General features: G+C 41.4%; 1 protein-coding gene across 1 annotated transcript in view; it reads right to left on the bottom strand.

Annotated features, from left to right (window-relative positions):
- Nucleotides 1-10,297: 10,297 nt before the first annotated feature.
- LOC110210510 (cocaine esterase-like) overlaps nucleotides 10,298-27,270 on the bottom strand; it is a 29,283-nt gene continuing 12,310 nt past the window's right edge. Inside the window, exons 6-13 of the mRNA XM_078149130.1 lie at nucleotides 25,167-25,320; nucleotides 23,737-23,841; nucleotides 22,756-22,854; nucleotides 18,858-18,973; nucleotides 17,761-17,879; nucleotides 13,737-13,859; nucleotides 11,364-11,442; nucleotides 10,298-10,481 (exon numbers count right to left, since the gene is read on the bottom strand). Of these exons, the coding sequence (XP_078005256.1) occupies nucleotides 10,298-10,481; nucleotides 11,364-11,442; nucleotides 13,737-13,859; nucleotides 17,761-17,879; nucleotides 18,858-18,973; nucleotides 22,756-22,854; nucleotides 23,737-23,841; nucleotides 25,167-25,320 (979 nt within the window). The remainder of the gene's footprint in view (nucleotides 10,482-11,363; nucleotides 11,443-13,736; nucleotides 13,860-17,760; nucleotides 17,880-18,857; nucleotides 18,974-22,755; nucleotides 22,855-23,736; nucleotides 23,842-25,166; nucleotides 25,321-27,270) is intronic.

A 27,270-nucleotide genomic window follows, 5' to 3' on the forward strand; every position in this document is an offset into this window, starting at 1 on the left:
TGCCTCCCTATTTCTTAGCCAGTACCAAGCAGTTTTGATGATTGCTGCTTTGTAATACAAATTAAGATCTGTAATTGCTAGGCCACCTTCCTCTGCATTTCTTTTCATTAGTTCCTTTGATATTCTGGACCTATAAAGATAATTCTTCACAAGGATGGGTTGGCCTAGAGGGCCTCAGAGGACCCCTCCAACTTTGATTCTATGATTCTTTTAATCCCAAGGGGTAGAGCTTTGATGAGGCTTCCGGTAAACAAACAATATGGCTCCCATAGCTTTCTTGAGGGTTGTTATCTCCCCCAAAATATCAACTTTTATGTTGTTCCTGGGATTTTTGTTCCCAATTGGCATAATATTTAGAATCTTCCCTGAGTTAATCAGCATCTATTATAGGTCAAAGGATATCACAGAATTGCAGAATTTCAGTTGTGGAAATTGGATCTTATAATCAAAGTCACAATTCTGCCAGACATAGATAGTCACTTGATTTATTACATGAGAAAGACTTATCCATGTGGGAACTCCATATACCAAGGAGCCTACCCCACAGATGATGCTTTGGATATTTATGGGGTACAGGAAAAAGGAAAGGTCTTACGGGAGGAGTACAGGGCAAACCCTTCCCAAATGGAAATGACATGGGAGGAGGAATGGAGCAGCAGAGGAGGGGAAATGAGAGTAAGCAGGAGGACTTGGAACATCAGACCATGCAGGGAGGATGTTCTGCTCATCTGAAAGGGTCTCAGCTGCACAAACAGTTTATCAGTCTGGGCAGAGTGGCCAGAGCCAGAAAGCCTGATAGAGTTCAGTTATGAAAGATCACAGTTATGTTGGATTAAGGGAGTTTCATCTCTGGAAAACAGGTTACCTCCAGAACACAAGTTCAGGGGGCCTCCTCCACAGATCTCAGGGAACATCTAATCCAACCCATATTGGGAAGAAATCCCTCCTGTAACAACATCATACAGGATTAACCATATCTACTTGTTGGTCATCTCTTAACCTGTTACTTGACTCATTTCCTTCTTCATTCTTATTACTTAATTTCTCTAATAATCTAAAGCTACATCCAGCTATTTTCTTATTAATTATTAAATTAGAACTTTTCTCTTTAGTCAATTAAGCTTTAAGATAGTTCTGGAAATGCTAGCAATAGCAATAATATAGAAGGAAGAAAGGCAGAGAAATAGGCCAGGAAGAGAGACAATTATCCCTATTTGTCAATCACATAGTTTTCTTAGAAAATCAGCAAAGACACTTCCGCTTCCAGGAGCCAAGATGGCGGAGTGAAAAGATAGTTGCTCTCACTCTCCCCTATCAGCCTCTAAAAACCCAGAAAATATCACCCCAGAAAAAAAGAAACCATGGAGCACCTGAACTAGAAGAAAGACAAGGAGCAGCAGTGCAGTAGCCCAGCAAACGGGTCTCCCAGTGCCTCAGCAAAAACAAGGGGCCCCAGGTGAATAAGTACCCTGTGGCATTCATCTGAAAGGAGGTGAAGAAAACAACCTAAAGGCTTCCTAAAGCCCTGGCCTTGCTGATTCCAACCCAACACCAGGTGAGCTGTAGGAGCCCTGAAGCCTCCAATTGTGAAGAAATCCTGAAGCCCAGGTGGTAGAGCAGGCAAACACCAACACCTGGACCTCCAAGTGCCTCAGTGAGGGTGGGGGAACCGGTGGAAACCAGCTCAGAAAACCACCAGGAGCCTCGGCAATCCACCACAAAGGAATCTCCCAGTGCATTAGCAGAAAGAGGGAGACAACACTGCAGGGGCCCCAGGCAGATAAACATCCTGCAGCAGCCATCTAAAAGGAGCTGAAGAAAGCTAAAGGAAAGGAAAAGCAGGCAACCTAGAATTGCCTGAAAGTTCCAGCCTTGCTGATTCCAGCCCAACACAAGGTAAGCTGCCAGAAACCTACAGCCTCCAATGGCCAGCATAAGAGGCCCCAGACACAAAGCCAGTGACCAAGACCTAGGCTCCCAACACAAGAAGCTTGGGTCAGTACCCTCTGTTCCCCAGCAGGAGAGCTCAATCTCTTTAAAGGCCAGGGAATAAAGAAACACCATGAGTAAAAAGAAACGTACCATAGATTCATATTATGAGAAGAGTGAAGATCAAGACAGAAATTCTGAAGAGGACAACATTGTCAACAAACCCACATCTGCAACAACAAAAGGGAATATGAACTGGTCTGAAGCCCAAAAAGCCTTCTTAGAAGAGCTCAAGAAGGATATTAATAGTCAAATGAGAGAGGTAAAAGAGTCCTTCAAAAATACAATTGGCCATTGGAAAAAAAATACACTGAAGAAAACAAGTCCCTAAAAAACACAATTGGCCAATTGAAGAAGGAAGGACAAAAACTAACAGAAGAGTACTGAAGAAACAAGTCCCTAAAAAACACAATTGGCCAGTTGAAGAAGGAAGTACAAAAACTAACAGAAGAAAACAATCTGTTAAAAACTAGAATTGGACAAATGGAAACTAATGTCTCTATGAGAGAGCAAGAATCAGTCAAACAGAAACAAAAAAATGAAAAAATAGATGAAAATGTAAAATACCTCATCAGTAAAACAACCGACCTGGAAAATCGACTCAGGAGAGACAATTTAAAAATTATTGGACTACCTGAAAATCATGATGAAAAAAAGAGCCTGGACAGTATCTTTCAGGAAATCATAAAGGAAAACTGCCCAGAAGTCCTAGAACCAGAAGGGAAAATAACCATAGAAAGAATCCACCGATCACCACCTGAAAGAGATCCCAAATTGACAATGCCAAGAATATAATAGCAAAATTCCAAAATTACCAGATGAAAGAGAAGGTGCTGCAAGCAGCCAGAAAGAAAGAATTTAAATATCATGGAACCACAGTCAGGATTACACAGGACCTTGCAGCTTCTACATTAAAAGACCGCAGGGCATGGAACATGATATTCCTAAGGCAAAGGAGCTTGGAATGCAGCCAAGGATCAATTACCCAGCAAAAAAATGAGCATCATTTTTCAAGGGAGGAGGTGGATATTCAATGAAATAGGAGACTTCCAAACTTTCCTGATAAAAAGACCAGAGCTCAAAAAAAATTTGATCTTCAAGTACAGGACTCAAGAAGGACTTAAAAAGGTAAATGGGACAGAAGGATACAATATTGTTAATAAGGGGGGGCTGTTTAAACCCCTACAAGGGAATATGAGACTTGCAACCCTTGAGAACTGTATTGTTATTACACCTTGTTAAAGGAGTATACATAAAGAGGGTGGATATTAGTTGACTTTGATGTAATGATAAAAAAAAAATCAAGTGGGTTAAATGGATCCAAATAAGTGGATCAATCTGATCTTAGAAAATGTACTGAGAAAGGAGGAGGCAGACAAGGGTAAATTACATTACAGGAAAAGACACAAAATCCTATTACAGCAGAGGGAAGGGGGGGAGCATTGTTTGAACCTTACTCTCATCAGATTTGGCTCAAGAAGGGCATAATATAATCAGTTAGGTATAGAAATCTAACTTGCCCTATAGGCAGTAGGAGGGAAAAGGGGAAAGAAAAGGGAGGGGGGAAAGAAGGGAGGGAAGCAGCAGTAAGACTAAAGGGGAAGAAAAGGGAAAGGGATAATAAAAGGGGAAGGGACTGAAGGAGGGGTGGTCAAAAGCAAAACACTAGTGAAGGGGAGAAAGGAAAAAGGAGAAAGAAAAGCATAAATGGGGGAAAAAGGATGGAGAAAAAGACACAGATAGTAATCATAACTGTGAATGTGAATGGGATGAACTCTCCCATAAAACGGAAATGGATTGCAGAATGGATTAAAAACCATAATCCTACAATATGTTGTTTACAGGAAACACATTTGAAAAAGAGTGACACATACAGGGTAAAGGTAAAAGGCTGGAGCAGAATATATTATGCTCAGCTGAAGTAAAAAAAGCAGGGGTAGCAATCCTGATCTCAGACAAAGCAAAAGCAAAAATAGATCTAATCAAAAGAGATAAGGAAGGAAACTACATCCTGCTAAAAGGCACCATAGACAATGAAGTAATATCATTACTAAACATATATGCACCAAATGGTGTAGCATCCAAATTCTTACAGGAGAAGTTCAGGGAGTTACAGGAAGAAATAGACAGCAAAACTATACTAGTGGGGACCTGAACCTCCCCTCTCTGGCACTAGATAAGTCTAACCACAAAATGAACAAGAAAGAAGTTAAGGAGGTGAATAGAACATTAGAAAAGTTAGGTATGATAGACCTCTGGAGAAAACTGAATGGGGATAGAAAGGAATATACTTTTTTCTCAGCAGTACATGGCACATACACAAAAATTGATGACCATGTACTAGGGCATAAAATCTCACATCCAATGCAGAAAGGCAGAAATATTAAATGCATCCTTTTCAGATCATGATGCAATAAAAATTATATGTAATAAAGGGCCATGGAAAGATAGACTAAAAAATAATTGGAAACTAAATAATCTAATCCTAAAAAATGATTGGGTCAAACAACAAATCATAGAAACAATCAATAATTTCATTCAAGAGAATGACAATAATGAGACAACATACCAAAACCTATGGGATGCAGTGAAAGCAGTTCTTAGGGGAAGTTTTATATCTCTAAATGCTTACATAAATAAAATAGAAAAAGAGGAGATTAATGAATTGGGCATACAACTAAAAAAACTAAGAAAAAGAACAAATTAAAAATCCTCAACTAAACACCAAATTAGAAATATTGAAAACCAAAGGAAAAATTAAAAAATTGAAATTAAGAAAACTATTGAACTAATAAATAAAACTAAGAGCTGGTTTTATGAAAAAATAAAATAGATAAGCCTTTGGTTAATTTAATTAAAAAAAAAGAAGAAAACCAAATTACTAATATCAAGAACGAAAAGGGGGAAGCTACCACCAAGGAAGAGGAAATTAAAACAATAATTAGGAATTATTTTGCCCAACTATATGCCAACAAATTTGACAATCTTAGTGAAATGGATACATATTTACAAAAATATAAATTGCCCAGATTAACCGAAGAGGAAGTAAAATACTTAAATAACCCCATCTCAGAAAAAGAAATTGAACAAGCCATTGATGAACTCCCTAGGAAAAAATCTCCAGGGCCAGATGGATTTACATGCAATTCTATCAAACATTTAAAGAACAATTAATTCCAATACTATATAGACTATTTGGGAAAATAGGTGAAGAAGGAGTCTTACCAAATTCTTTTTATGATACAAATATGGTGTTGATACCTAAACCAGGAAGAGTCAAAATAGAGAAAGAAAATTATAGACCAATTTCTCTAATGAATATAGATGCAAAAATTTTAAACAAAATACTAGCAAGTAGATTGCAGCAACTTATCACAAGAATAATACACTATGACCAGGTAGGATTTATACCAGGAATGCAGGGTTGGTTCAATATTAGGAAAACTATCAGCATCATTGAGCATATCAACACAAAACCAACAGAAACCACATGATCATCTCAATAGATGCAGAAAAAGCTTTTGATAAAATACAACACCCATTCCTATTAAAAACACTAGAAAGCATAGGTATAAATGGAGTCTTCCTTAAAATAATAAATAGCATTATCTAAAACCTTCAGCAAGCATTATATGTAATGGGGACAGGCTAGAAGCATTTCCAATAAGATCGGGGTGAAACAAGGATGTCCATTATCACCACTGTTATTCAATATTGTACTGGAAACCTTAGCTTTAGCAATAAGAGAAGAAAAAGAAATTGAAGGCATTAGAATAGGCAAAGAAGAAACAAAGCTATCACTCTTTGCAGATGACATGATGATATACTTAGAGAATCCTAGAGAATCAAGTAAAAAACTACTTGAAATAATAAACAACTTTAGCAAAGTTGCAGGCTATAAAATAAACCCACATCATCAGCATTTCTATATATTACCAACAAAGCCCAACAGCAAGAGATAGAAAGAGAAGTTCCATTTAAACTCACTGTAGACATTATAAAATATTTAGGAGTCTACCTCCAAACAAACCCAGGAACTCTATGAACACAATTACAAAACACTTTTCACACAAATAAAATCAGATCTAAATAATTGGAAAAACATCAGTTGCTCATGGGTAGGCCAGCTAATATAATAAAAATGACAATCCTACCTAAGCTAATTTACTTATTCAGTGCCATACCAATCAAACTACCAAAAAATTATTTTATAGAGTTAGAAAAATAATAACAAGATTCATTTGGAAAAACAAAAGGTCCAGAATATCAAAGGAACTAATGAAAAGAAATGCAGGGGAAGGTGGCCTAGCAATTCCAGATCTTAAATTGTATTATAAAGCAGCAATCATCAAAACTGCTTGGTACTGGCTAAGAAATAGGGAGGTGGATCAGTGGAATAGGTTAAATATGCAAGACACAGTAGTCAATGACTATAGTAATCTATTATTTGATAAACCCAAAGACCCCAGCTTCTGGGATAAGAACCCACTCTTTGAAAAAAACTGCTGGGAAAACTGGAAAAGAGTATGGCAGAAACTAGGCATAGACCCAAATCTCACACCATATACCAAAATAAAGTCAAAATGGGTTCATGACTTAGATATAAAGGCTGATACCATAAGTAAACTGGGAGAACAAGGAATAGTTTACCTATCAGATCTATGGAGAACAGAAGAATTCATGACCAAACAGGAGATAGAGAACATTATGAAAAAAATGGATAATTTTAATCACATTAAATTGAAAAGTTTTTGCACAAACAAAGCCAATGCAACTAAGATTAGAAGGAAGGTAGAAAATTGGGAAAGAATTTTTACAACCAGTCTCTCTGATAAAGGCCTCATTTCTAAAATATATAGAGAATTAAGACAAATTTATAAGAACACAAGCCATTCCCCAATTGATAAATGGTCAAAGGATATGAACAGACAGTTCTCAGATGAAGAAATTAAAGCCATCTATAGTTATATGAAAAAATGCTCTAAATCTTATTGATTAGAGAAATGCAAATCAAAACAACTCTGAGGTACCACATCACACCTATCAGATTGGCCAACATGACAAAACAGGAAAATGATAAATGTTGGAGAAGATGTGGGAAAATTGGAACACTAATACATTGTTGGTGGAGTTGTGAAATGATCCAACCATTTTGGAGAACAATTTGGAACTATGCCCAAAGGGCTACAAAAATGTGCATACCCTTTGATCCAGCAATAGCACTTCTAGGGCTATATCCCAAAGAGATCAAACAAAAGGGAAAAGGACCCACATCTACAAAAATATGCATAGCAGCTCTTTTTGTGGTGGCAGAGAATTGGAAATTGAGAGGATGCCCATCAATTGGGGAATGGCTAAGCGAGTTGTGGTATATGAATGTAATGGAATACTATTGTGCTATAAGAAATGATGAACAGGCTGACTTCAGAAAAACCTGGAAAGACTATATGGTCTGATGCTGAGTGAAGTGAGCAGAACCAAGAGTACTTTGTACACAATAACAGCCATGTTATGCAATGACTAATTGTTAAACTGAACCCTTCTCAGCATTACAAGGATCTAAGACATCTCCAGAGGTCGGGATGGAAAATGCTGTCCACATCCAAAGAAAGAACTATGGAAGTTGAATCGCTATCACTTTTTTTACTTCTGTTGAGTTTTGTTTCATCTTTCTGATGGTTCCTCCTATTGGTTTTAATTTTTACTTACAACTTCACTAATGTGAAAATATGTTTAATAGGATGTAAATGTAAAGCCTATATCAGATTGTGCGCATCTTGGAGGGTGGTGGGGAGGAAGGGGGAGAAAAAATTTAAACTCAAAAGCATATGGAAGTGATTGATGATAAATCAAAATAAATTAATAAAATTGAAAAAAATTTAAAAATGACTGAAGGCCTTGGAGTCTAAAGAGTTGAAATGAAGCCCCTGTACCTCTTTTTAGCTGTGTGACTTAGGGTGAAGCAAACATTCTGGGGCCTTGGATCCTTTTTGATACAATGAGTGGGTTGGAGCAGATTTTTATTATGATTTTTATTTTTTTTTTAGCAATTGAGTTAAATGTCTTGCCCAGGGCCACAGAGTAAGTGTTTGAGGCTGGATTTGAACTCAGGCCCTCCTCACTGCAGGGCCAGTGCTTATCCGCTGTGCCACCTAGCTGCCCCTCAATCAGATGTTCTTTAAGCTCTTGTAGAGCTTGGATACTCCCTGATGCTCACAATAATGCTGGGAAGTCAGTTATGTAATTTTAATTATTCCCACTGAGTTCATAAGGAAAAAGGCATTCCAACAGGCAAAGAGAATTTTCTGATACCATATATCTGGCGGACAAGTGAAGTATTTCCTAAGGGCACTCAAACACTGGGGATGCAAAAAGAGGTAAATAAACTGTCCTCATGGGGCAGCTAGGTAGCTCAGTGGATAGAGCACTGGCCCTGGATTCAGAAGGACCTGAGTTCAAATACGGCTTCAGACACATAACACTTACTAGCTTTGTGACTTTGGGCAAGTCACTTAACCCCCCACTGCCAGACAAAAAAAACCTGTCCTCATGTAGCTCATAATCTAATGAAGGTAGACAAGCTTTGAACAGGCAAACTGGGGATGATCAACAGTGAGAAGGCACCAGCTTTAAGGGGCACTTAGCAAAAGATCCTTGTAAAAGGTGAGATTTTAGCTGAGCCTTGAAGGAAGCCAAGAGGGGCAGATGAGGAGGGAGAGCGTTCCAGGCATGGGGGCAGCCAGAGAGAGTGCTCAGAGCCCAGACATCGAGTGTCTTCATCCAGGAACACCAAGAAGTCCAGTGTCACCAGATCAGAGAGTACATGTGAGAGAGTAAAGTGCAAAGAAAAAAGGTGGGGAGGTTCCAAATTCTGAAGGTTGTAAAAGCCAAAGAATTCAACATTTGATACTAGAAGTAAAGTGAAACACTAGAGTTTAGCACATAAGGGGTGACATCATCAGATGCTGGATGACATCATCAGATTTGAGTGGAGGGTGGGCTGGACTGGGAAGAAAAACTGAAGCAAAGGAAAGTAGACAGCGGGATATTTGGAAGTCCAAATGTGAGGTGACCTGGCCACCTAGCTTCCATTACATTCCTTATCACCTTTATCCTGTCTTAATTGTCTGAACCCTATAACTGAGTTAGTGACAAAAATGTTTTGACAATTCAATATTGGATTTTTCTAAAGGGAGAGAATGTTTTGGTACCATATATCCCTGTATCTCAGGGAAGTGCTAGAGCCAACTTCTACCAGAGCTGGTTGTTAAATTTTCAGCATGAGCATTTCTACCTCAGAATTGGCATCCCCTGCAAATTGGTGTTTGGGTCATTGTTTTCTTGATTTCTAAACTTAAGAAAGTGATGGAGATAATGTGAATAATATATGTTGAAAGTATATCTTGTGGGGTTTTTCAGAGAGCTGGTTGTTAAATGTTGACCAGCAGACCCATGCCAGTATCCTGTTAGTAAAGGAACTGTTATTGTGAAATATCTTGTTAGCATAACTACTCAGAGTAGAGAAAGGATTTCATTTCATTTTGAAATTTTATTTTGAATAAAAGGAATCATGTAGAAAAGCTACATTGAATTTCGGTTCACAGATACTAGCTGTCTCTGTGCTGCTCCTTTGCCAGTAAAGAATCACTTGACTTGCAGGATTATCTTGAAGTTTTGTTTACAAGACCCTCAATGTACTGAATTATCTCCTCAGAGAAGTGTTATCTGGAAAATGCTAGCTAATTGATGAAGCAGGACAGAGGCATCCAATATTTTCCCCAGTCCCTGGAAGCAGCTCAGTGTACTGATTTGGAGTCAGAAAACTTGGTTGGTTAGTGTCTGCATCACCTTGGACAAGTCCTTTCCCTTCTCTGGGCCTTGGTGTTCCTTCTTGTTCAATGATTTCTAATAACCCTTCCAGCTCTAAATCAATCATTTGATCAATCATCACATATTAATTCTTTCTCTACCAAATGGCCTAAAGGTACATTGACAGAAAATGAAACCACCTCCACTATAATTCTGTGAAATGAACTAGGGATTTTTTCCTCTAGAGACAGGGTGGAGTGGCTGCTCTCATCAGATTCTCATTGTCTCAGACTTGGAAGGTCCATTCGAAATGAGATGGCATTTGTAAAATTATTTCCTTAGCACAGTGGCTGGAACATAGTAATCATTATATTAATTTTTTCCTTCTGAATATCATTTAAATTCTTATCCCAATGTAGATGATACCAAGGAACTGCTCAAAAGAAGTGATTGGGTGTCATTGGACTGCAACAATTGCAAAAACGGTTGTGCTTAGAGATCACAGCTCCATCTGAGCCTTTTCTGACTGTGATACCTTCATCTTCTCAGGCACAGTCTTGGTCCAGAACTCCCACTTATTCTTCCTCAGGCTCTTTCCCAAAGACAGCTGCAAATTCAGCTCCAGGTACTCTTCCTCCTGGTCATAGACTGGCCAGTGAAAAAGGTCTGCACCATTTGGGTCCCTGGGAGGAAAAACCAAATATTGAGAACTGAAAGGGGCCATTCCATTGGCAAGTGTAGCAAGCCACCATCAGCTCAGCCTGGGAACCAATGGAAGGGGCCCGAAGGTTGGGGTCAGCTGACAGTGGTGGCACCCATAGAGAGCTTGTTCACCCATCCTAAAGCAGTTTGGTCTTTACCTTTCCTGTTTCTAATGCATCTGAGGTAGAAAGTCCAAAGAGTGAAAGGACTCATGTGGGAAATAAGTAACAAAGTCAAGATTTGAACTCATATCATTGGACTCCATTTCACTGGGGTAGCTAGGTAGTGCAGTGGATAAACCTGTACCTGGAGTCAGGAGGGCCTCAGATACTTACTAGCTATGTGACCCTGGGGAAATCATTTAACCCTGTTTGCCCCTGTTTCCTCATCTGTAGAATGAGCTGGAGAAGGAAATGGCAAACCACTGCAGTATCTCTGCCAAGAAAACTCCAGTTGGGGTCACAAATAATCAAAGACCATATCACTGGACTCCACATCCAAAGCTCTTGCCACGGCCACCTGTTCTACTGTTTTCCAAGAGGGAAGAGAAGTCACTGACACTTAAGGTTGATGGTGTGGGCCAAGAGAGTTCCTGATCTTTCTTGTTTTCCTTTCAAGATGCCCATGTGGAGGATGAATCTGCCAGAGCAATTCCTCCCCAACCCCAGCCATGAACTTGAGAAGGGCTAAACTTGTTCATCACACCATGCCTCATTCAACCCATAGGTTGAATGAACTATTTATTTTTCCCTAAACAAATTTCAATCAGAGAAATTCTGTGGAAGTGGGAAACATTTAGGTTTCTAGGAACAGGCAGTACCCCACAGGGAAACTGTAGGGAAAGCAAGGGGCAGCTTTCTCACCCGTGACGGGCAAAGTTTGCCCAGTATGTCATTATCCTGTGGCTCAGGAGTTTTTCCTCTTCTGTTGCCTCGCCTAAATCTAGGAACAGAAAAAGAAGCGTCTTGGTTAAGGTGAAAATGCAGACCCAAAGGCCTCCTTTCCTCCAGTCCCCAGCCCCAAATACCCAGTCAGTTCTTGTCTGGCCGCTGAACTTGTCTTCCATCTATACCTTCCCTCATATCACTCCCCTGCAAGAGGGCCTCCCAAGGCTTTTGTTGGCCTGCTTTATCTAACTCCATAACAGAGTCTCTTCCCAAAAGACAAAGTGATGCAGCTGGTCCAGATATCAGAAAGACTCTACTTCTAATGCAGCCTTAGACACTGACTAGATGAGTGACCTTGGACAAGTCACTTAACCACTGTCTGACTTTTGGTTTCTTTGAAAAATGGGGACACTAATAGCACCTGTGGCCCTGGGTTGTTTGGGAGGGTAAAAAAAAAAAGTGGGATAATATTTACAGCATGCTTTACAAAACTTGTAAAACTGTTACATATATGCTAGCTCTTATTTTTATATTTATATTATTTATATTTATTATATACTTATAACATATGTTATAATAATAAAGTATATTACATTATAATTTTACAATTGCATGTTTTGTTATATGTAATTATAATAATGTGTGATTGTTATAAATGTTATTTATGTTAATAATTATCATTATGCTAAGCCATAACAGCATAGAACAAGCTCTTGTAGTTGGAAAGACTTTGCATGTGGCCCCTGCACCAGACAATGCCTGCTATTCCAGACCCCTGCCTGGGGCAGTGCAGAGAGGCTCAGCAGAGGTAGCTGGCCCATAAGGTAGTGAATTCATTGGCCATGGCAAGTCATGAAACAGATAAAGGTATAAACTGGCCTTCCAGTTATGCCAGGACAGGAGTAGAGAGGTGAAAATAGGGAGAGAAGACTCCAAAAAAGACAGATTTGGGACCATCTACAACCATTAACTTCAAAGATTGTTAAATGTGAAACTTTTGTCCAACAATCAACAAACGGATGCACTGGTAGAGAAAGTGAATGAAGAATAGCTGGAGAAAAGGGAGGGAGAGAAGGAGGAAGGAAGGAAGGAAGGAAGGAAGGAAGGAAGGAAGGAAGGAAGGAAGGAAGGAAGGAAGGAAGGAAGGAAGGAGGGGAGAGATGGAACAAAGGAGCAAAAAATGGGAGTAAGGGAAGAGGGAAGAGGTCTAGCACATTGGGCAGGTGCAATGTGGACAATTTATGGAAGCACCAGGAAAAGAATCACATAGAATCAGATAGTATAACAGTTAGGTTCTACATTAGAAGAGAGGGTGAGGGTGTTAGTGAGGTCACTATTCCATTGAGGTAGGGAAACAGAGATGAAAATGTGTTTTTTTGTGTTCATGCCTCATCTTCTCTTCTGGGTAGCAAACTCTCAAAGTCGGAGACTGTGTCTTATTTATTTTGTGTCTTCCCCAGAGATAAACAGAAGCTCTGCATGCTGGACGCACTTAATCATGTAAACTGAATTGAACAGAATAGCTGATTCAAAATCCTGATTCAGTTCACTTGAACAAGCAGACTGAGTTAGAGGACTTGCAAGACTGATACCTTAATCTCCGATCACTCAGTGAACCAGGTAACTATTAATTGCCTTCTCTATCCCTGGCACTGTGCCAAGGGTTGGAGATACAACAGCAAAGAGTAAAAAATAGAAACAAAAACTCTTCCTAGGCAGCTGAGCTGCTCTTCAGTGCCTCCTAAGGGAACCTGGATTTGGGCTTAGACCTGCTAACTCTGTGGTATTGATAAGTCTGTTCCTCTCTTTGAACTTCAGTTTTCTGTTCTGAAAAACAGACACAATCCCTCACTTCCCCACACCCTGACCCTCACAGGGTATTTGGGAAGATCAAAAGCAGTTAGATGACAGGTGGACTGAGTGCAGAAAATGGAACCGAGAATCCATGAGTTCAGATCCTGACTCAGACCCTTAACTAGCTCTGTGACTCTTGGCTAGCCAAGAGTCACCTTTCTTAGCCTCCGTTTCCTCATCTATAAAATGGAGATAGCATCAGCACCTACTTCACAGGACTGTTTTGAGGCTATGAAATGAGAATGGTATATACAAAGCTCTTTGTAAGCCTTCAAGCAGTATATAAATGCTAGCTACCTATTGTTATTATCATTATTAAATCAGCCAATATATGGGAAGGTCCTTTGGGGAAAGGTAAGGCATTATTACATGTTTTGATGTCAGAGAGATTAAGTAAGATGATGGAGAAGGCAGCCCAGAGTTCCAGGGATTCTGCTCCTTCTGCCCCCCACCCTGGCTTACAACTTCCCTCTCCTTCACCTCTCCACCACTTACAAGGCACTCCAAAGACAAAAGGCACATCATCACCATGGTCTGCTTTCACAAAATCTGGCTTGATTCCATTAACCCAACTTGGTCGATGCTGAAATTCATAAGAGTAGACTGGAGAGCTGTGACCTAGGCAAACATAAGAAATGCCCATGGTAAGTGATATATTGAACACAGGGCAGGGCCACATACCAGGGGCCTCTGGCCTGGTTCCCTCCTTTGGGAAGGAGCTGGGGCGATGGTAAGTGGCCAATTAACAGGCAAGCCTCTAGAGGGCAGCCCCTTAACAAATCCTGTCCAGGAGTGATGCTGTGAGGCAGGACAAGGGCTGGTGTCTGGAGTAACAGGACCTGTGTTGGAAATCCGGCCCTGTTATTGATTGACTATGAGATCTTGGGCAAATCCCTGTGCTCCTCTGAGCCTGATTTTTCAAAGATAAGGTAGAGATAAGAATCCCTGGACTGTCTGCCCAAGAGGGAAGGAGAGGGGAAGAAAATAAGCATTTGTTGTTCAGTTGTTCGTCAGTTGTATTCGACTCTGCATGATCTCGTTTGGGGTTTACTTGGAAAAGATACTGGAGCACTTTACCATTTCCTTCTCTAGTTTATTTTACAGATGAAGAAGCTGAGGCAAAGAGGGAGAAGTGACTTATACAAGGTCACACAACTAGTTAGTGCTTGAGGCCATTTTTGGAGTTGGGAAGAGGGGTCTTCCTGACTCCAGGCCCAGAACTCCATCCACTGTGCCACCTAGCTGTCCTATGAATATGCATTTACAGAGAACTCATTTTATGCCAGACACTGTGCTAAGTGCTTTGCAAATATTTTCTCATTGTAGCCTCAGAACAACTCTGAGGTGCTATTATCATTTCCATTGAGGAAACTGAGGCAAACAAAGGTTATATGACTTGCTCAGGATAAAACAGGTATAAGGTGTCTGTGGCTAGATTTGAACTCAGGTTTTCCTGATACCAGGTCCATGCTATACCAACTGGGATGAGGTTGTTGTGAGGATCCAGGGATAATGGATGTAAAGTGATTTATAACAATAAAACATTCCAGCAGCAGTTCTTGAATTAACATTTTGCGGTTGAGCATTTTGATAACATAATGATAGGATTAGGTTGGATCTAATTGGTTTCCTATGGTATGTATTTTATTTTATACATTTAAAAACATTACTCTGGAAGGAATTTTTAACTTTCCCTGGAGTTCAAAGGGGTCCACAGTGCATACCCACAAAAAGTTAATAACATCTGCTTACAGAAACGTAGGTTATTATCATTTATTATTATTTGTAGACAATGGTCACAGAATCCCCCCCCAAAAAAAAAACCTGATGGGGAAGGTAGGGGTATGAGGGAAGCAGGAAGGTGAATGAGGGGGAAACTCCTTCTGCATGAGTGGGTGGGTAATATAGAAACATTGCTCCGGAGAGTAGACATTTTTACACTGGTTCTGAGAAGGGTCAATGCCATACTCCCTGTATTGATATCTGGCTGCTTTGAGGGAAGGAATAACAAAGATGAAATCTCCCACTATTTCCTGGAATTGAGCTCGACATTGTCCCGGGTCCTCAGTGTCTCTTAAATATTCTTCCATCACCAATGGCACAAGTTCAGAAGGTATACACTGTAGAAGACCCAGGAGAAGGGAGAGTAACAGAAAAATGGACATACCTGGCAGTGGATTGTTTGGGGATGTTTGTTGGTGGGTTATAGGGAATAAGTAAGTGAGGTAGATGATGCAGTGGATAAAGAGCTGGCCCTAGAGTCAGGAGGACTTGTGTTCAAATATAACCTCTGACATGTATTAGCTATGTGACCCTGGACAACTTAATGAATCTTGTTTGCTGCAGTTTCCTCATCTGCAAAATGACCTGGAGAAGGAAATGGCAAACTGCTCCAGTATCTTTGCAAGAAAATACCCCAAAAGGTCACGAAGAGTCAGACATGACTCATCAACTAAACAACCACAAGGAATAAGCCCACACAAGCTTGCCTGTTATTCATGGGTCCTGGACCTCATTAGATCTTTTTACAATCTCCCCACCAGGGCCTGCCTTTTTAGGGTTAAATTCCTCAAGAAGATACTAGACAACTACTTGTTGGGCATAGTGAAGAGAGGATGTCAGCCTCAATGAAAGGATAGAAAGAGCTGGTGTCTCCAAGTTCCTTCCCCCTCTGTGACTATGAAAGAAGAAAGTCAGAAGGTGGAAGCACCTTCGTTGGCTCTCTCCCGGACTGTTTCAATGGCCTCCTGGTTGGTCCCTGTGCCTCAGACCTCTCCCCACTCCAATCTATCCTCCACTCCTCTTCCAAAGTGATTATATAAGCACAGATCTGAGCAATTTATTCCCTTCTCCAACTAAATAAATTCTAGTGAATGTCCATTACCTCTAAGATTAAATATAAACTCTTCTGTTGGGTATTTAGAGCTTTTAGCAACCTGGCCCCATCCAGTATTATTATATATGATTATGCTCCTCACACTCTGCAGAACAGGTATGTCAACCTTCTGGTTCCACCTCTCACAACCACACCTTTGCATTGGAGAGACTCAGCTCACATAGTAAATTTTATAGAGCACCTTTCTCGGTTCCTCCCTCCTCCAGCTGTTATTCCCTTACCCCTCCCCACGATTTGCTCTCTGTATCTTTTCCAACTATCTCTGTACGTACAGGTTATCTCCCTCATGGAAGGTAAGTTCCATGAGGACAGGGACTATTTCACTTTTTCCATATGCTTAGCCCAGTGCCTGCTACATAGCAGGTGCTTAAAAAAAAAGTTTGATTAACTGGTATCTCACCAAAGCTGAAGTTTGCAATGCTAAGTGGACACTTTCTTTATCCATGTTTTCCTGAAATCCAGGAATTGCATGTGCCTGTGTAGAGAAAAATGGTGAACTGTGAATGGTCCTTAGAACTTTTCGAAATTTATGCATTTTTTAAAGAAATCTAATCCAAGGAATCATTTTACCCTTTAAGGAGGAATTAGTGCCATAGATTTGGTTAGGAATTACTGAATGTGCCCAATACCACTGAACAATTCTTAAGAGTTTTTGCAAAATGGTGGGTAATGCCAAGTATATAATCAATAGTGGTCATGGTTTCTATATAATGTCCAGTGGCCTTAGACAATAATCGATGCTTACTTTAATACATGATGCTGGAAATGATGCAGATAAATTTTATTTTTCTGATTTGTGTAAATAGACCAACTTTACATGCATATGCTTAAGGAGGCAGTTGACAAATGGTTGTTAATACCATGTCACATTTAAAATTAACATTGAGTCAATGACCTTTAGATGTGATGACCTGAAGTCCATAGGAAAGAGACCTGGTCTCCCAGTAGGAGGCCCAGGTTCTAGTCCCAGCTGTGTGACTGGGGTTAAATCAAGTCCTTTCTGGGAGATTCAGTTCTCTACTTTACAAAATGAGGATAAACATCCTGATGGTCTCTACCAGCAGGTAGGGATATATACAGCATGTATATGAAAAGAAGTTTTTTGTAAACTATAAAGTGCTGTGTTAATGTCAGCTGGTATTATTAAGTGTTCATTTAAACTAAAGAGACTTGAGGCAGCCCGATGACACGGCAGATGGAGTACAAGACCTGGAGTCAAGGGGAATGAGTTAAAATCTGGCCTCAGACGCTTACTTGCTGTGTGACTTTGGGCAAGTCACTTAACTCTGCCACCAAAAATTTAACAATTTTAGAAATGAAAAAACTAAAACAAAAGAAAGAGACTTGTAGAATATATTTTAGCCAAAAAGACATTGACCTTTCTTGGGCTTCTCTTCCTATATTCTAAAGAGATTTGCACATGAAATGAGTTATTCATTGAGAAAATAACCAAAGGAAGAAAAACTTGGAATTCTTCCCGGGAAGTCTGTTCGGGGTAACTTTTCTCATTTCAGAAAATGCAAATTTACAGAAGAGATAAAGTGAAGAAGGCCAGCTAACATATTAGATCATTGAGTCAGGATCCAAAAAAAAGGATTTGACAGGCTAGAATGTTGGACCGACCACATCCATTGCGATCAAATTTAATGGGGACAAAGTTTTGCAATCTCAAGATGAAGGGGGCACGGTTAGGTGGCAATTTATTTGAAAAAGATCTAGGGACTTTGGTGAACCACAAGCCCCTGAGGAGTTAACAGTAATATGGCAACCTAAAAAGGAACATGATGTTGAGCTCTGTTCAGAGAGACACAGCTTCCAAGAATAAGGAGGTGAGAGTGCCTTTGTGCTCTGCCCCTGTGGAGGCTACAGATATCTCTTCCACATCGCAACTTTCCTCATTGTGGTTTCAATATATTACAGGAAGGAGTAAGCAATTAAATGGGAATTTGGGGGAGTTTTGCTAAAGCCACAGATGACAGGCAAAGGCCAGTAGGTGACACAGAAATTGTTTAGTAACTCAGAAATGCAGAAAACATATGTATGGTATTGTATGATATCAACACATGTTATCCTTTAGTACCATAATAATTCAGTCTTTTGTGGTAAGAAGGGTAGGGAGTCAAAAATGTTATACAAATTTTCCAGATACTGTGGCACTGCACTTCAATCCCCCTGATGTGGAAGGGATAACTGTACATCTGGAATCTTTGGTTCAGTTCTGGGCATCACATATGAGACAGAAAACAGAGAAGCTTAGGAGGGGGTCATAGTCTTGCCATATAGGGATGGGTTGAAGGAACGTGATTTGCTGGTCAAAGAAAAAACTTGGGGCAGGGCTGACTTGACAGTTAACTTTAACTGTCTGGTGGATGGTCACCTGGAAGAAGCATTTAATTGGTGTCATTTGCCCTAAAGGCAGAGCTGAGAACAACAGGTAGAAGTGTAAAAAGAAGTAAATTTCCACTTCCTGTCATGATGCCCTGTCCAACTGTGAGAGCTGCCTTGGGAGCCAGGAGGTCTTCCCTCTTTGCAGGTCTTCAAGAAGAGCTGGATGGCCATTCATCCAGCAAGTTATAGAAGGGATTCTCCTTCAACTCTGGCTTAGACTCCATGGCCACCAAGCTCCTGACCTACTCAGAAGGTCTGTGATTCTTTAGAGAAGCATAAACTGTGGAGATCAGAAAGAAGCTGGCACTAAATAGAACATACTAGAATCTTACCTGTGGAAGACCCCAAGAATGGAAGGGATGTGGTGGAACTCTCCTGCAGCCAGCATCTCTTCAGGATGTTTGGGGAAGAATTTCCCATCAACTACACTAGGGATTACGTCCAAATGCTGAAGAAAGAAGAAGAATAAAAAAAATGAAGAAAAGAAAAGGCAAGTCTATCTCCATAATCTCCCTTACATGTATCACTTTCTCTTCATTCTCGATGTTACCATCCTATTTTAGATACTTTTTACCATTTACCTGAACTGTTTTGGGTTTTGGTGGGGTTTTTTTTGGAGGCAATGAAGGTTAAGTGGTTTGCCCAAGGCAGACAACTAGTTATTGTCTGAGCCCAGATTTGAACTCAGACTGTCCTGACTTCAGGGCCAGTGTACTACCTAGCAGTCCTCACTTATTTGGACTCTTGTAACAGTCTCCAAACTTCCTCCCTGCCTCCACCTCTAATTTATAACACAGGCACAGACACAGACACAGACACACACACACACACACACACACACACACACACACTTCGTCAACTCAGATATGCTCATGATAATCCACTGAATTCAAAGAAAAAAAAGTCCCATGACTCCCCATTACCCAAAGAAAACATTTAACACTTCAAAACTCTCTTCTACCCTTCCAGCCTTATCTCATGCTATTCGAACTCCAGCCTGTGCCAATTATCATGTTTCACCAACAATGGATTCCCAGCTCTCCACTGAAAGTCAGACAACTTTTCCTACCTTTCTGCCTTGGCTCACTTCATTCCTTATGGCTAGAATGATCCCACTGCTTCCTGCTGAAATTCTTCACTTTCTTCAAGGGCCAATTTGACTGCCTCATCTTCCACAAAGCCTACTCTGATATGGCAGCCAAAAGAACTCTTTCCTTCCTCAGAGTTCCCATTATATGTTCTTGTGACTCCCTCTGTGAACTTAGGGTCTGTTACTTGTCTATGGCACAAAACCTTCTCCCCTAAGAAGGGGAGTTCTACCATGGATTCATCCCTTATCCAAATTTTGTGTCCCCCCAGATCAGACACAGAAGCTGCTCCAGAAATGCTTCTGGAATGAATGGCAGGAGTGCACTGTCCTCATACTCAGTAGATCTGGATTCTAGTCCTGGTTGAGCCACTAACACACTGTGTAACTTTAGGAAAATGACATCTCTCTGGTTTCATTATCCTCTCTTACAAAATGAGTGCATTGGACCAAGTTATTCTCAAGATCTCTTCCCATAAAGCTTCCTAATAGGGAGCATTGAAATTGGGCTTTAACAAATAGGGAAGAATTCAACAGACAAAGGAGGGCTAGGAGAGGCATCATGGGAGGGAGGAAGGAATGCTGGATTGAAAATTGGGAGACACCTGGGCTTGAATCCCAGTTCTAATGTTTACTGACTGTGTAATGGCAGAGAAGTGGATAAGTCACTGCCTCTAGGCTCCATGCAGGTTTCTTGTAGTTGTTCAGTTGTGGCCAACTCTTTATGACACTGAGGACCATAGCACACCAATACAATCCATGGGCTTTTCTTGGAAAAGATACTGGAGTGATTTGCCATTTCCTTGATCAGTAGAGTAAGGCCAACAGAGGTTAAGTGACTTCCCTAAGGTCATGCAGCTAGTAGTCTTCCTGACTCCACGCCTAGTTCTCTATTCATTCAGAAGTTTACCCAACTGTCAAACAGGAATACTGATTGTTGCACTTCCTACCTTATGGATTGTTATGAGAAGGGCATTTATAAACCTTGATGGTAATAAGAAAGGAAGACTTTACAGACATGCGACACCCCTGAACAAAGGCATGCAGGTAAGAGAGTATAGGGAGCATTTAGAAGACTGAGGACAGATGACTTTGGCTGGAGCATAGAGTACATGCAGGGAGGTAATATAAGATAAGTCAGGAAGGTCATGGAGGCACCAAGCCATTCAGTATCTGAATATCAGGCTTGGGTTTGACTGAAAGTCAGGAATCCTTTCTTCTTCCATCTCCTTGGCATCTGCTGTGGCCAGAATGAAACTCGACCTCCCAGGTGCTTTGGCAAAGGATATTCCTAGGACTGAAGATTTAGAGCTGGGAGATGCTTTAGAAGACCATCTGGTCCAACCCTCTCATTTTCCGGGTAAGGAAACCGTCATCAAATCAGGTACAAAAATATGATAGTTTTCAGACTGAAGGAAGAAGAGCCAATATGGCTTATGGACAGAGTAATTAGAGGTAGGGGGAGCTAGATGGCACAGCGGACCAAACACCAGCCTGGAGTCAGAAAGACTCATCTTCCTCAGTTCAAATCTGGCCTCAGACACTTATTAGCTGTGTGAACCTGGACAAGTCATTTACCCCTGTTTTCTTCAGTTCCTTAATGATCTGGAGAAGGAAAAGACAAAGCACTCCAGTATCTTTGCCAAAAAAAAAACACACCAAAAAACAAATGGGGTTACCAAGAGTCAGACTCAACTAAAAAATGACTGAACAATTAGATGCAATTAGATCTGCTACTGATATTTAATCTGGCTCTAACACTTACTGCTAAGTGAGTTCTTTCAGGAAGCAATGTGATGCAATGAATAAAGATCTTGGTTCTAAAGATATGGGGTCACATAACTGTCTTAATATTTGTGAGCTGTGTGACATTGGGCAAAGTCACTTAACCCCTCTCAGGGACTCAGTTTCCTCCTTTTTAAATATCCAGTCAATACATCAATTCACACACTGTCCCAGGCTCTGGGGATACAAATACAAGAGCAAATGGCTCCCTGACGTCTTGCTGCTTCCGTTTAATGACTCTAATTCCCAGGTTCAAAACTGGGGGAATGACATCATAGTTATACTACCAATGGCACAAGGTTGTCGCAAAATTATTGAAATGAGATAATATATATATAATATGTATTTTTATGAAAGGAATATTTCAATGAGAGCTATCAATCCCAGGGGATAGAGAGAGTCTTCCCACAACTATGATACTTTCTTCCAAAGATCCATAAGGTATTAGATGTGAAAGGTGACGAAGAACAGAATACTGGAGGGAGAAGGGTCCTCCACCACCACCACCACCACCAACATCATCAGCATCATCACATCATTTCTTTAGTGCTTACTAAGTGCCAAGCACTGTGCTAATAAGCACTTTATAATTATTATCAGCTCATCTTCACAAGAACCCTGGGAGGTAGGTGTGATTCTTATGCCCATTTTATGAATAAAGAAACCGAGGTAAACAGGTTAAATGATAGCTGCTGTCTGAGGCTAGAGTTGAAAGCAGGTCCATTTTCCCAGAACTCGAAACACTGCACCCACCAAGCTGCATCCTCTGTATCTTCACTTGTAGAATATTAGAACATGGAATGTTACACCCTGGAAAAAAAATCATGTTAAGTAGACTAGCAGGAATGGAAGGAAATTTGGAACAAATATTGTTGGAACCCAGAATGTTAGAATCAGATCAGAATGGATCCTTCCAGCTTTAAAGGTACAATTCTGTAAAGAGAGAATGCTTGAGTGGGAAGGGTTGTGAGACTAGAGAATGAAAAAGCTCAGAACGTTAGAACCTGAAATGCTTAGAGCACAGAATGTTGGAAGGATTCTTAGGACACAGCAACTCTAGTGTAGAAGGGGTGGAATCTTAGTACATGGAAAAAGTTAAGAGCATAGAATGTTGAAGGTAGATGAGATCCTAATAAGCAAAATGTCAGAGCTAGAAAGGACCTTCAGACCAAGAATATTGGAGATGAAAATATCCTTGAAGATCATCTAGTTAGTAGGGGGAAGCTGAGGTTAAGAGAGTGACATTCCCAAGATCTTCACCCTAATTCCACCCAATCAAGGTTGGGTGTCCAGCCCTCCCCTGAGTGATCTTGGCAGCTTGTCTTGGCACTGGAACCTTTGTTTTTCAGCTTACATACCTCAGCAATGGCCAGGATCTCTTCTTCAGATTTGCTCCTAAGGCACTGAACCATGGAGGCAGAACTGCGTCTATTACAAGCAGATAGATTGGCAATGGCCTGCAAAAAGGCACCCGCAAGGAGATAATATTCTCATCGTGGAACACCTGGCATGTATCACAGGAAAGGAGTCTTTTCATACTCATTGGTAAGCTAGCAAAGAATCATTTCAATAGGTGATGATGCAGTAATGGTGAAAAGGAGACTAAGGTGGAATCTGTCTGACCCCCAAAGGGGGTGAGTCCCCCAATCACAAGCCTTCTCTATACAGGGCTCAGTGCCCACTAGTGGGGATAGGGATGGGCAGGGGCAGGTTACAAAGACACAGTCCCTGCTTCCAAAGAGTTTACCATTTCCTCAGGGAGAAAGGATCTAAATATCCATAACAGACTCACAATTGGGTCTCGTATGTTGAAAGTGCCCTGAAAGTGGCTAAGCGACTTAAATTCTGGTCCCAGCTCAGACACCAACTCATGGTGTGACTTTGCATGATTTACTACAGAGAACTAGACAAGTACTAAAGAGGTAGAAGGGACCTTCTAGATCATTCCATCTTGAAGAACTTTTCCTCCTCCTCAGGGGATGTCAGAAGATAAAATTTGGAGCTAGAAGGGATGTTACAAGCCATCTAATTGAATTGACTTTTACAGAGAAAGAAACTGAGGCCTCAAGAAGGAAATGCCTTATCTAAAATCATAGGTACAGCCAGGAACTGAATCCTCCCTCTCTGTGCCTCAGTTTCTTCCTGTGTAAAATGAGGGGGTTGGACTAGATGGTCTCTACGGTAACTTTCAAGTTGAACATTCAGTGGCATTCCAGTGTACCTTCTTATAGCCCAGGAAAGCCAGAAGGCCAATGGGGCACTGGGCCATGGGGTTGGGAGGCCAATAAGCCTAAGGAAGTATACCAGGGATTGCAAAAACAAAAGAACAAGGAACTTACATTTGTAACCATTTCTGAGTTGGAACAAACCAAGGTAGGGGCAAAGGCCACACCGCTCTCCATGATTGCTCTGTGGAATAAGCCTTTGGACATGGGGGATAGAACCTGGGAGAACAAAGCACAGCAAAGAGGAGGAGGAAGCATTCATGGGGAGGCCCAGACACTCCTGACTTAGCAGAGATGGAGGAGACTGGGAGTCTGAAGGCCAGGATTGTTATTTGCCCTGCCACACCCCTAAGGTACCCATATCGGACAGTCCCAAACAGTGGCCTCTCTATGGAACCCTGGCTTTTGAATCTTTGGGCACAGCCCAAAGAGAGTTAGACAGAAAAGAGGGCTAAGTATCTTTGGCCATGGTCTAGTACTCTCTGGGTGGTTCAGTAATAGGGTATAAGATGCCTGTGCTCTGTAACCTAGCAACTCTGTTCCTATGCCCTGCCTCCATATAAGGTCTCATTCTTCATTGATTATTGTTTGTTTATTGATTATGAGAAAGGCCAAGATTGTTGTTAGGATCAAATGACATCAAATCCAACAGTTTTTCCCACTGTATCATGGGAATTTACCACGTTCCAATCAGCCATTTTTTTTTTAGCATAATCCTTCCACTAAAGCCTTCCTCCCATGCTTGTTTACAGCATGAATAGTATGTCAGTGATATGCAATCACCTGGGGGAGGGCTACCAAGCCAGATGTTCTTTGCCTCTAAGCCTCCTGATGGATTTTATGTCTGTCCCATGAGGGCCAGCCATGCTAAGCTCTCAGAGGCTCATCAGCAAAGAATGGAGAGAGCAGATCTGCAGCCACAGATGGTCACAAAGGCCACCAGGGGAAGTGCAGAGAGGTGCTGAGCAGTGTTGGGAACAGGTGAACCGAAATGGCAAAATTGTGAATATATTGGGCCTTGAATCATTTCATCATTACCCTGTGTATTTCTTTTGCTCTTACTTGAAGTTGTCAGTAAGCCTTTAAAAAGAGACAACTCATCTTTAAAATAAGTGGAAGAAAGGCCTAGATAATTAGTTGGGACTGGGGTAGCAGAGTATAGTAGGGACTCCAAATGAAATGCAAGGGCAGGTGCCAGCCTTAGAGAAAAAAATCATCAGCCACAGTGGTTCTGAGCAGGGTCAGGATAAGAGAAGAGGAAGAAAAACACAGGTACATCCAGGGCTGGGGAACCTGCAGCCTTGAGGCAACATGTGGCCCTCTAGGCCCTCAAGTGCAGTCCTATGACTGAAGCCAAACTTCACAGAACAAATCCCCTTAATAAAACAATTAGCTTTGTGAAGTTTGAGCTTAGTCCAAGGGCCACACTTGAGAGACTAGAAGGGCATATATGGCCTGGAGGCTGCAGGTTCCCCACCCCTGGAGACCTTGGGTTTGCCTACAAGAGGCCCCCTTTGGGCTGGAGTCATGTCTTCACCATTTACCTGTGAGGAAACACTCGTCCCCCCAGCTGACTCGCCAAAAATGGTGACAAGGATGGGATCTCCTCCAAAGTGGGCAATGTTCTTCTGGACCCATCTCAGGGCAGCAACCTGATCCAGGTAACCCCAGTTGCCAGGTGCATGCTCATCCCCAGTGCTGAAATCCAGACATTAGACAAAGTTGGAGACTTCTGAAGAAGAGCACCAAGTTCACAGAATTTTGACATTTAAAGACTATTTCCTCCAGGTGGATGACTAGCTGGATAGACTGCTGGACCTAGGCCTGGCAAGACTAGCCTTCATCTACTAGCTGGGTGACCATGGGCTAGTCACACAGACCTCTGCCTCAGTTACTCCTCTTTAAAATGAGGAAGACAATGGCATTTACTTCTCAGAGTTGTTGCAAGGATCAAATGAGACACTATTTATAAAGCATTTTGTAAACCTTAAAGGACCATACAAATGCAACTTGTTGCTGTTCTGATTTTACAGACGTAAATTGGTGACAGAAATCTTGATTTCCCCCACCAGAAGGATTACCAGTGCATACCTCTTTCCATGGGTCACTGTGCCTTCTAGTCGGAGCCTCTACCATGCTGCTTCTTCCTTCCCTTCCAGCTGACTCCCAAATCTCTTCCACCTCCTCACCAGCCACCTTGCCCCCACTCTCCCTTCCCTCCTCCTTTTTTAGCCCTCTTTTCTATTTTTTCTTCCCCTATTAAGTCAAGAAACATTTACTGAGCACCCACTATGTGCCAGGCACTATACCAAGCTCTGGGCATGCAGAGAAAAGTAAACAGAGTCCCTGCCATCAAGGAGTTTGCAGTTTAATGGGAGAGACAGTATGCAAACAGCTGTGCCCAAAGACGACCTATACAGGAGAGGTTGAGAATGATCCCAGAGGGAAGGCCCTGGCAGTAAGGGAGACAGGGAGAGGCTTCTTGCAGAAGGTGGGACTAGCACCAAGTCATGAAGGAAGCCAAAGGAAAAGGAGAGAAAATGAACCGATTCTATGGAATATCTTATTCAAGGATGAGGAAGGAGGTAGAGAATGTGAGAGTATCAGAAAACTAGAGAGGTGGGGGGAGGCCAGGCTCCTCTCTGTGAACTCTGCTATCCAGCAACATCACTATCCTTGTTGTCCTCACACACAACTCTCTGCCTCCCAAGTCTGACTTTCCCTGGCTATCCCCATGACTGGAATTCCTTGAAAGAATCTGAGACAGCTGTAATCCCACCTTCTTCAACAGATCTAGCCTTTCCTCCCCGCCCCCAACACATCCCTCACTGCTAGGGCCTTCCAGAGTGAGGACTCCAATTTGAGACTTTATAGAAAATTGGACTGGGGGAAGCTAGGAAAAGCAAAAGCTTTATTACCACGTGGTGAACCAAGCAGGCAAAAATGAAAGCAACACACACACACACACACAGAGGCAATCACAAGCACACACACACACACTTTATATGACAACCTGCATGGACAAACCGAGATTCATGGCACTCACATGCAGGGGAATCATACGGTGGCAAGATCTTGGTGGGACTACACACTCAGAGTGGGCTTTTAGAAGGTCAGTCTTATCCCTTAAAGGGAAGTTTGGTTGGAACAATCAGCACAACATGTGAGAGAGGGCATTCCTCATCAGACCCTGATGTGGTGGGGAAGTTGCCTAGGATTCCTTATTGATTCCTGACTCAGGGACTCCAAGAGTGAGTGCCAGCACACAGACATGCAGTCTGCTGCAAATCCATTCAGGAGCTGAAGTTACTTACAGGATAAGAATAAATCAGGGCTTTTGAAAATACTGGTTGTCTGCCATTGCTTAAATGTATTATGGCCCTTAGGACCACTTACCCTGTGAGTCCATGTTGGAGTCCTGTCACTTATAACAACAACATGACAATGTATTTCAAAAATCACAATTGTCACACCTTCCATCTGAGATTGGTTCTCCTTTTCATTGTATATATTTTGTGTCTATATGTGGTTATTTATATGTTGTCTCCCATTAGAACTGAACTCCCTGAGGGTAAGAATTGACTTTCTTTTGTATCCCAAGCACTTAGCACAGTAACTGGCATATAACAAGGGCTTAAGTAATGCTTG

This window comes from Phascolarctos cinereus, unplaced genomic scaffold, assembly GCF_003287225.1.
Source record: "Phascolarctos cinereus isolate Bilbo 61053 unplaced genomic scaffold, phaCin_HiC Scaffold_2;HRSCAF=192, whole genome shotgun sequence".
NCBI lineage: Eukaryota > Metazoa > Chordata > Mammalia > Diprotodontia > Phascolarctidae > Phascolarctos > Phascolarctos cinereus.